The sequence below is a fragment of the Cicer arietinum genome, chromosome 2, assembly GCF_000331145.2.
Source record: "Cicer arietinum cultivar CDC Frontier isolate Library 1 chromosome 2, Cicar.CDCFrontier_v2.0, whole genome shotgun sequence".
Classification (NCBI taxonomy): domain Eukaryota; kingdom Viridiplantae; phylum Streptophyta; class Magnoliopsida; order Fabales; family Fabaceae; genus Cicer; species Cicer arietinum.
Window position 1 is genome coordinate 43,132,669 of NC_021161.2, and position 10,981 is coordinate 43,143,649.

A 10,981-nucleotide genomic window follows, 5' to 3' on the forward strand; every position below is an offset into this window, starting at 1 on the left:
AAAACAACGAATGTTAATAGAAACTCAATTAGCTATTTAAGTCAGGTAGAATTCCGTCAACACAAAATTCACCCGCCAACCCTTTTTATTACTAATGCATTCAACACATCAAACTTATTTAATTCATCTATATAAGGATAAAATATTATTTTAATTTATATTAGTTCTTAAAATTATAGGACATATCACTTTAGTCTTTTATTCAACCATAAATTTAGTATTTCTCAAATCATCAAATTAAACCTTAAAAAAAGAGAATAAGGAATGATTAGTAATTGTTATCCTTATTGCTATTAGGTTTGTTGTTAGAAAGAAAGTGAAATGATTGAGAGAGTAGAAATAGAGGAAAGGGGAAAGAGCAAAGGTAGATAGATTGAGCGGTTAACACAAAACTAGGTACTACTATAATACAAAAACAAAACAACACACAAACTTTTATGTTTTATGTTTATGCCGTTTAGTATCGGCATTTTACATTCCAAACATATTTTTCCTCCTTCCTTAAACATTCCCATTTATTGTTCCGCGAACTTTCTTCTTTCTTTCCTTCTACCCTATCACCAATTCTCAAATGGGTCTCTGGGATTCCCTTCTCAATTGGCTCCGCAGGTTATTTTTTACTTCTTTATTATTAACTTTTTATTTTTCTCTTTTTCTCTATTCAAATTTCATTTCTGCTACTACTACTATATGCTTTTTCTTACAGTTTTAATTATTAATTGATTGAGAGATTGAAAAACCCTTTAAACTTAAACCTCTAAAATCATTACTCTTTATCATATATCTTTGTTAGTTTAAGGTTTTTGCATCCAAATTAAAAAAATTTATTTAATTGATATATAAATTTGTATCAAAGTACCCTTAATAAGTTCTAATTTTTTTGATAATCTGTATTGCAAATTCTCACTTTTCAATCCAAAGAGGATGAACACTCTAAGGGTATAGTTGGAAAATAAATGATAATTATATCTTTGGTAGTTTTGGCATTTTATTTTTTGTTTTCTATGGAAGGAGTGTGTGATTTTTGTATGGATATAGGTTAATTGAATGATTGTGAATTTGTGTGTTTTTGCAGTTTATTTTTCAAACAAGAGATGGAGCTTTCTCTTGTTGGGCTTCAAAATGCTGGAAAAACTTCTCTTGTCAATTCAATTGCTGTGAGTTAATTAATGTTTTTGTTGCTTGCTCTCATGACTATGGTTTAATAGTTTTGACATTGATTTTTTATTATTTTGTTTTGTTTGCCAGACAGGAGGATACAGTGAGGACATGATTCCAACGGTTGGTATCTTTTCTTTTTTGTTAAATCTTGAATTGTAAATTTTAAGATTGTATTGTACGCGTTCATTGGTTTTATTGAAAAACGAATTTTGGTATTAACCTAGGTTGGATTCAACATGCGAAAAGTTACAAAGGGAAATGTCACAATAAAGCTTTGGGACCTTGGTGGACAAAGGAGGTTCCGAACTATGTGGGAGCGTTACTGTCGTGGTGTCTCTGCTATTGTGTACTGTCTCTCTTTTGATGTTTCTCTTACTGACATATGTATGCGTATATCGACACACATGCATATCTTTCTTTGTCAAGTTTTGGTGTTGGATCACAAATTTCATGTAGTTGATGTTTTTTTCTTTCCTGTTTATCTTTCTGTTAGTGCCTAAAGTTAGGTTCTGGATCATGCAGAAAACAAGCCTAAAATATGGCTTGTGTACTCCAGGAAAAGTAAGAAAATAATAAGGTTAAATTAGTAATATAGAATTTAAATGGTTGGACAGCTATGTAGTAGTTGTTTAATGTGCAATAGGGAAGATATATGATAGGAAAATTATGCAGAAATCATTTAATTATGCAGAAATCATTATAAGGAGGATTTGTGATTCTTATTGGTGCGCATTCTAATTTTCTTGGGTGAGCCCTTATAGGAGAGTCTTGGTTCTAACGCTAATAGGGAAGTTTGTCTACCATATCTGTAATCTGTGTTTGTGTACTCTGTGGAGTTCAACGAAGTTTGTTTGAAACCCTATCATTGGTCCAACTTTCACGATCCGAGAGGGGAGTGGTGTGAAATTACAAAGTAGTCATTATAAGGCCTAGACAATCTTAATTCCATGAGGTAGCTTCTAGGATTAAGTTAAACCTACTCCATACTTCAACATGGTATCAAAACTTATTCTAGATCTAATATTGGGCCCACTCGTATTTGTCAACACTTCACCTGTCCAATATTGGACGTGAGGGGGCGGCGCTGAGATCACACATCGACTTGAAATATGACCAATTTGACTGAACTAGCTTATGGGGTTAAGTTAAGCCTAGTCCAAATTATAAGAATGAAAAGTAGGGTTGATGTGCTAAGAGGGCAACATGGAGGACATATGTGGCACAATGCTGAGGGTGATGGATGAAATGCAGGGTTGAAACTGCTTCGGTTTGAGATTCATCTTTTGTTTGTAGGTCTTATCAACTAGAGTCAACAAAACCACAAGGTGATTATTCGGATGAGTATAAAACGATCCTTAAAAATGTGGAGTTTCCTATGTTTGCCTGAACAATTGGTCCAAATATCATGTTTGATAGAAAAAAACGTAGCATGAATCACTAGGAATGAAATTTATTTTCAAGTTTAAAACACAATTGAATAAGTCAAGGCGAGAGTTACCCAGAGGGAAGAACAACTCATTAGTATGATCATCTTAAAGGGACCGAAGAAAACTTAACTTGGGATAAGTTGCAGATGACACTTGTAGAACAGTATGGGAAACAGGTGCATGAGAATCCCTTTGAAGAATTGTTAGCTTTATAATAGTTTAGTACTTTTGAAGAGTATAGAGGCTTTTGAGTTGATTTCCTCCTAGGTACCAAAATTACCTTAACAACTATACGCGGGGAGAAATTATAAGTTCTGGGGATTGGGGAACCAGTGGGGGTGGGTGGAGGGATCCAGTTGGTTTTTTGGCCTAATGATTTAGGTTAATTAGTTAGTACAATTAGGTCAAAACAAGGGTCAATTCGACATGGATTTTCTCAATTACATACGCCGGATTTTTAGAATGTAGAGCTAAAAGGTGGTGCTTCAAGTGTGGTGAAAAAAAATCCAATTCCCATCCACTGTGCCAACGCATAGACAAAAATAATTGAGGTTGTTAGTCTTAGAGGAGAATGAAACATTGAATGAACGATGGTGGTGAGATAGTGAACATAGAAGTAGAAAATGTCAAAGAGGAAGAGATAATTGAGAGTAAAATTATGGGGCAATTTGGTTTGAATTGTGGTAGTAGACTCGTTGTCTAGATATCCGTATGTATGTGTACATTGACAGACATGCATATATTTTTTTTCCTTAAGTTTTAGTTTTGACTTACAAATTACATGTAGTTGATGTTGTCTACTTTCCTATTTAATTATGCTTTTGTTAGAGCCTCCCAAAGTCAAAATGTGGATCAGGCAGAAAACAAGCATAAAATGTGGCTTGTGTACTTTGGGAGAAACAAAAAGAAAATAATGGCAGAATTAGTAATATGGTAGGACACTTGTGTAGTAGTTAATTAACTGTGTAAAAGGTAGATTCGTGTATTTTTGCGATTTCAACTAGTAATTAGGAGTGGCATTTTTTGGTGTTTATACAGCTGTGTTTGCTTTAATTGATGGATGCAATGGCAGGTATGTGGTAGATGCTGCTGACAGAGACAGTGTTCCAATATCTCGAAGCGAATTAAATGAGCTTTTAACAAAACCTTCCTTGACTGGAATTCCTTTGCTTGTTCTTGGAAACAAAATTGACAAGTCAGAAGCTCTTTCCAAGCAAGCATTGGTAGATCAGCTGTGAGTTCATTCTTATAGTAAATTGATCAAGAAATCATTATTATTATTTTTGTGAATGTTGTTGTGTGTATTTATTATCTAATTAAACCTTTGATTTTTTTACTTTGGGTGATTTCAGAGGACTTGAGTCAATTAAAGACAGAGAAGTATGTTGCTATATGATTTCATGCAAGGATTCTGTAAACATAGATGTGGTTATCGACTGGCTTATCAAACACTCGAAAACTGCGAAATGATCCGATCAACCAGTATTTCATCTTTGCTCATATATGCGACATGTCGATGAAATTACTTCCCAGTGTAATGCATTGTTCTTAATTTTAGTTTATGGGTCAAGTATGTGTATGTGTACAGTAATCAAACTTGGTCAAATCTTCCATGCAATGTTGTGTAAACTGCTATTACTTGATGTTGTACCAAGTTTTGGATGATTTCTGTTTATAACTAGATTTTAGTCCAGTAACTTTATTTGTTTAAAAAAATATTGAAAATTATTGTGATCCTTAAGTAGGGGAAAAAGTTCAATATTGAGGTTTGCTTCCCAAATAAAACTTATTCACCATTTGAAAGTGTAGTAATACTTGAAATACTTGGAATCTAGTTTTATGATTGATGAATTGCATTATGGTTGTGTTTGCAACTCTAATAAAAATGTTTTGATATTTCATTTCTCATAGTTCAGATGAACTAGCTTACAGCTGAGATTAAAAGATGAATGAAACTACTTTTACTCGATTCTGAATCTAATTGAAACATAGATATATTATAATTATACTTTCCTCCATCAGTTGTTGCATACTAGAAGTAAGAAACCTCATTTCAGTAAGACAAAATTCAAACGCGCATTCCGTAACAGTTGTGTTCAGTGTTCATTTGTAAACACTATCAAAACAAAGATATGTATTTAGCATTGATTATAACAGCTCAATCATATTTTATAACCCTGCAATTTTTCCTATAGTTGATAACTGCTCGGTTAACTACTTTACATATAACAATATATGCATTAATTGGGCCTCTTCTAGCTTAATTAGTAAACTATCATTTTTTTTCTTGTTACATGTGTGTGACGTTCTAACATTTATTAAAATTACAAATTTTGCTTAAATATATATTTTGTTAGTCATTTTGATAATCGAATATGTCTTTAGTTACTTACATATATTTTTCATTGATTAATTAATCAATAATTTTTTTTTATAAAAAAGACATTGAAGATATATTGGTAATTCTGATATATTTAAGAATTATAGTAACAACATTTCATACATTTAAGAATTAAAGTAGGTGTTTTTACTCTTTAATGAGAAATGTTAGTTTCAAATTTGGCTCTAAGAATGCAGTAGCTATACTGTGTTTACAAGAATGAAATAAATTGATAGTGGTCCACATGAGGGCCTATTTTGATTCCAGAACTAACTGGTAACTGTCATAGAAACTGGTATATATTATGACATTTTGGTCCCCTTTGAATTTGTGACACAACGCGCTTTAAAGTTTTGGTAGATGGAATCCAATCTTCTGTATAAAAGAAGATAAATATCATATAAATTGTTTGATTTAAGAAAATATTTTCTGTTTTTATATATAAAAAATAACATGTCATTTATTCTTACTTCAATAATGTTTGGTAAACAATTGTAAACATAAAATGTTATTGTTTGGTAAATAGTTTAGAACAGAACCCAAAATAATAGTTTAGAACAGAACCAAAAAAGTTGGTTGTAACTTTGGCGTTATATTAAAAAGCAAGATATGTCTATAAGAATTAAGAAGAAAATAAAAAGGTACATTTTCGTTTCATTAAAAAATCATAGAATCATTAAAAAGATGATTCTATCAAGAAATGCTTGTACAAAAAAAAAATGATTGAATCAAGGAAAACATAACAAAAAGGAATTATGTTATTCCAAAATAAATTCTTTTTACTTTTAAAGATTTTTTCTAGTCAACAATAAAAATAGATTTTTATTATCTTAACCTTTCTCCTATAATGAATATTTCAAAAACAAAATATATTTATTAGATGAATGTTATGATAATCATGATATGTATATTTACTAGTATCACTTAACTTGGATAATCCCTTCTAAAACTAACTGAAACAACTAAGTTTCAACTAATCAAAATTGCATTAGAAGCTAAAGCAAGCTACATTTCACTTTTATCTGTCCCTTTCTTTCTCTTTTTAATTAGATGGCCATGTAAGTTAGAAAGCATAATTCTTTACACCTAAGTATCAACAAATCGAAGTTGTGTCTAAAAGCAAAAGTAACTCAATAAACATTTACAAATACAATTAAATATACTTATTTGGGTATAGTCTTAAATATTTATAAAAAGAATATGAATGCCCTCCTTGTCACTCAAAAAGATGTGCAACAAAGATTACATGTCAATTTTCAAGATCAATATGCCTCAAAATAATCAAGAAACACTATTATTTTCCTTATATAATTGAAAGCACGTAGCATAAAATTTTCTATATGTTAACATAATAACTGTTTTTCTTAAGCCCAAGAAGATGTTGCAAAAGAATAGAACAGAACCAAAGGAGCATCGGTGTAAAGTCTTGCTATAGTGTTTAATTTTACTTTATTAATTAAAACACAAAAATGAAGAATAGAATAATATAAACAAGTACAAAAGAGAAAGAATAAACATATACTCAATGAATAATTATTAAGTTATTTTTAGTGTGACTTGAAATGTTAAATAGGTTAATAGGTTTAGACAAATGAGGTAATTTAGTACTAGTTATGAAATACTATAAACTCAATTTGAATGATTGAGTTTTGAACTTTAGCTTGTTTTTGTTGATAGTTTTTGTACTTTAGCAATCATCTAAAAAAACAAAAACCAAAAACAAACATTTTTTAAGCATATACTTCATTAATCATTATATGAAGGATGTGTGTTTTAGTAAAGTGTGCCAGGTGAATTTTTTTTCTTTCAATTTTTTAACATTTGTTATTATCTGAAAAAACAATCAAACATTTTTTGAACATATGCCCCATCATAGTGTGGAAGGTGAATGTGTTTCATTTTCTTCAATTTTTAGAAAATTTTGTGTAAGTTACCCACTAACACTTAAAAACTTTACTAACTTTATTTTTTTAGAATTTTAGGTCTAACTTATATACTAAACATTATACCAGATAATCTGAAAAATGATTGTTTCAATCATACATAAAATAGAAAGAAAAAAAAAACCTTGCTCAAACCCCTTATATAAAAAACCCACAATATTATAAAAATAATTGTGTCTGAATTATAGTTTGCAAATTATGATTTGATCCAAACTACACGTTTTTTTTAACAAAAATCATGTTTCAATCATATTCAATTATAACCAATGTGGTTGTGCCAAACATATTTATAGACAAAACTCAGTTTACAAGCAATTGGGGTTTGGAAGATAATATAATCATGCACTCAGAACTATGATATGTTGGACTTTGGGAAAAGTAGAAAACCTTGTTTCAAGGCTTAAAAAAAACTATGATAAAAATCAATCCCCTAAAGATAAAACTATAAAAGGATATAAATATCAACCAAGTATCCAAACAAATTATTCACATTTCACACATAATTCAGTAAAAATGAACAAAATTCATGAATATAAATGTAGCTATAATAATAATCCTTCAATGGATAAACAACCAACCATATAATATGCATGCAAAAAACATGCCAATGGTGAAATAATGAGGGCTCTCTCTTTAACTCTATATTCTAGATTATGATGCACCCAAATCAACAGAAAAGTACTATTGGGAAAATCAATTATCTCCATCTTTAGACAAATCACTCTTTCTCTAAACTAGAATGACAAATTTTCTCAATCCTATTTGCCACCACATCCATTGAAGGTCTCTTATCAGGATATTGAGCAGTACATTCAAGAGCAAGCTGCAAAAGATTCACCATTTCCTCCTCAACATTTTGGTACCTTAGAAGCTCCATGTCAAATACTTCAGTGTTCCACTCGTCTTGAACAACGGACTGGACCCATCTTGGTAGGTCTACTCCTTCTTCGTTCAGCGAAGAATGAGTAGGAGCCTTCCCGGTAAGAAGCTCCAATAGCATAATGCCAAAGCTGTAGACATCAGCCTTTTGTGATACTTTGCGGGCGTCGGTGACTTCTGGTGCACGGTAGCCGGAGACTCGGTTCGGTGTAGCGGTCGGAAGTGCGAGATATGCGAGGCCGAAGTCAGAGACACGAGGTTCAAATGATTTGGTGAGAAGGATGTTTGAGGACTTGATGTTTCCATGGGAAGATGTTGGACCTTGTGAGTGTAGGTATGCAATTCCATGGGCAGCACCCAAGGCAATGGATGACCTAGTTTCCCAATTCAGGGGAGTCCTTCCAGTTCCATTATTTGCTACAACATGAAAGTAGGAGGACAAATATAATAAGTAAACAATGTCAAAATAATGTGCCTAAATGTCAAAATCTAGCAATTTCATTCAACAAAAACTTGTAAAAGAACATAAATTCTTTGCAGCAGCATTTTATCAGATACTACTATAGAGCATAAACTAATCCAAATTAAAATATCTGAAGAACAGTCACTAAAACGAATTGGATATGTATCTTTAGATCAGATGGCGCAGGTTTCGACTTTGTAAGTTGGATGGGATCCAAATCAAATCCTAGAGTCTTGTGCAGTCACATTACTTCAGAAGAATTATGCATGCTAGAACAATTTAGAGTTCTGCCAAGCCTAAGAGGCAAATAAACTTCAGATTTCTCATATAATGCATTAGACATCAAAAGTCTCAACACTTGATGCTAAGATTCCGTCTCACATAGACATAGACATCGAAACCAGAATTCTATCAATCCAACAAACAGAAATCAGACAAACACAAGACATAATCAAATGAAGCCATACACAGTAACACAGTCAGTGGAACCCAAAAAACAAGAAACTAAAGCAAAAGCATCAAAAGAAGAAAAAAAACAGTAATTCCATAAAAATCCAACATGGAGTATACTAGTGTTGTCAATCGCTAATCGCGCAAAATAGTGGTTTGCCCAAATATCGCTATGACGCTATGCTACAGTGCCACTGTAGCTATTTGACAACACTTCATACTAAATAAAGCATTGTCGAACAATGGCAAGTTGTTCAAATTCTGCTATAACCTAAAACGATGTCATAGCGGCTATTTGACAACATAAGTAGAGACAAGAACAGCCACAATAATTTATTTATAAACAAAAGAAAAGGAAGCATACAAACATCACAGCACACACATCAAAGATAAAAAAACACAAACAATGTACAAAAAAAAAACGACAAAGAATTCAAAAAAAGACAAACACATACCATGCAAGAGTGCAGATAAGCTTCCCATTGGCATATAATCATAGACAATAAGTTTCTCATCTTTATTAAAATAATATCCCCTAAGTGGGACCAAATTCTCATGAACCAATTTTCCAACCTCCTCAATTTTCTCCCTGAATTCTCTCTCCATTGCTGTTACATCCTTCAACCTCTTCACAGCCACACTCATTCCCATCTCCAATGTTGCCTTATAAGTTGTCCCAAATGTCCCTTTCCCTAAAACCTCGGCAGAAGCTCTTAACAAATCATCCAAACTGAATTTTCTCTCCACTTTCCCAATAAAAATCAAACTTTTACTATCTAATGATGAAACACCCGAAGCCGAAACCGAAGCCGAAGCCATCGCCGAATCCGAAGCCAAACCTGAATTACCACCACCACCACCACCACCATTCTCAACTTCTCTACTCATTTTCTCACGTGACAACTCCCCTTCACCACTCTTGGCACGTTCCAATTCAACAGAATCACTTTTTCTTCTTTTCCTTAACAATAAGACCAAAAGAACCAGAATCAACAAAAAACCGAAAACAGAACCGATTACAATACCAGCAATGGCACCACCGGATAATTTATTGTTACCAGGACACGGTTGAAGTGGCTTCCCACAAAGCGAGTTTCCTTCAAAAGCGCTTATGTTTAAACGCGAAAATATTTTCGGAATTGACCCGTTTAACCGGTTAAACGAGACGTTGAATTGAGTTAAAGGTGGTACGTTAAGGTCAGGAACTGAACCGGTAAACACGTTTTCATCCAAAAAGAGTGTATCCAAACGAGTTAAGTTGTTGTAATTAGATGAAATTTCACCGCTGAAATTGTTTTTACCTAAATTTAACCGCACCAAGTTCTGCAAAGTGTACATAAATTCAGGAACCTCACCGGAGAAAAAGTTACTATGAAGATAAAGGTTACGAAGTGAAACAAGTTTTGCGAAATCGGAAGGGATTGGTCCGGTTAGTGCGTTGAACCGGAGAGAGAGTGTCTGCAGTTCGGTAAGATTACCTAAACCTAAAGGAAGGTTACCGGTTAAACCCATCGCCGGTAATCTTAACGCCGTTACTCTTTTGTTGTTGCAGAAAACGCCTGTCCATAAACACGGGTTTGTTTCCTTCGTGTTCCATAGAAGAGTTCTTCCTCCTACTGCGGCGCGTAGTGTTAATAGACTTGACCTGTCGGAAGCTAGATCGGCGTCGGAAACAATGGCGATTAAAAACGCCGTGAAAAAAACCAGAACGGTGGTTTTTTCCAGCTTCAGAGTTTTCATGTTATTGAGATGAATTTGGGGGATTGGAGTGAATGGTAGATTAATGAAGCAGTGTCATAATGAATATTTGATGAGGGAAAGATGGAGAGAAAATAGAGAGGAAAAGGAAAGAAAAGAGAAGAAAAGAATTTAGGTGTGAAGTGAGAAAATGAGAGTGGCGTGAAAAAGAGTGGTGGGTGTCACGTATTATATCAAAACCCTTTCTGAGGTTTGGAAATAGAGAATCAGATTCGATTTGTTAGAGGAATGTTACTCTACGGTTATGTGTTGGGAACTACCAATGTTCTGCAAGGGTGACCAATGCTCATTGGTTACTTCTTATAACTACTACCTCTTATTGTTTTTTCAACTCTAATTAATGAAAATTGGTAGGGTATTTAATGTCTTTATTTTATATGTAAATATTTTTTAAATAACATTTCAATTTTAATGTTTTAATTTTTTTTTATATTTCAAATCAAATTAATAGTTTTAATCACCTATTTGAAAAAATAAAATAAATATACTTAATAAATTGAAAAGATATTTATATTTAAAT

General features: G+C 32.6%; 2 protein-coding genes across 2 annotated transcripts; one reads left to right on the forward strand and one right to left on the reverse strand.

The window, feature by feature from the left end:
* Positions 1-433: 433 nt before the first annotated feature.
* On the forward strand, positions 434-4,253 carry LOC101500290 (ADP-ribosylation factor-like protein 8c). Its single transcript, XM_004490764.4, has 6 exons — positions 434-609; positions 1,076-1,157; positions 1,249-1,281; positions 1,386-1,507; positions 3,661-3,822; positions 3,941-4,253. Exons 1-6 carry the CDS (start codon positions 572-574, stop codon positions 4,056-4,058), a joined length of 555 nt encoding a protein of 184 aa, XP_004490821.1. The 5' UTR covers positions 434-571; the 3' UTR covers positions 4,059-4,253.
* A 3,128-nt stretch (positions 4,254-7,381) lies between these two features.
* LOC101500604 (probable inactive receptor kinase At1g48480) lies at positions 7,382-10,592 on the reverse strand. The gene is made up of 2 exons (XM_004490765.4): positions 9,159-10,592; positions 7,382-8,207 (listed from the first exon to the last, which is right to left on the reverse strand). Exons 1-2 carry the CDS (start codon positions 10,441-10,443, stop codon positions 7,630-7,632), a joined length of 1,863 nt encoding a protein of 620 aa, XP_004490822.1. The 5' UTR covers positions 10,444-10,592; the 3' UTR covers positions 7,382-7,629.
* Positions 10,593-10,981: the final 389 nt, after the last annotated feature.

Coding starts and splice junctions, on each gene's coding strand:
- LOC101500604 (XM_004490765.4), bottom strand. CDS start 10,443: ATGAAAACTCTGAAGCTGGAAAAAACCACCGTTCTGGTTTTTTTCACG. Junction 8,208..9,158: donor CTTATCTGCACTCTTGCATG/GTATGTGTTTGT, acceptor TTCATGTTGTAG/CAAATAATGGAACTGGAAGG.
- LOC101500290 (XM_004490764.4), top strand. CDS start 572: ATGGGTCTCTGGGATTCCCTTCTCAATTGGCTCCGCAG. Junction 1,282..1,385: donor GTGAGGACATGATTCCAACG/GTTGGTATCTTT, acceptor GTATTAACCTAG/GTTGGATTCAACATGCGAAA. Junction 1,508..3,660: donor CGTGGTGTCTCTGCTATTGT/GTACTGTCTCTC, acceptor ATGCAATGGCAG/GTATGTGGTAGATGCTGCTG.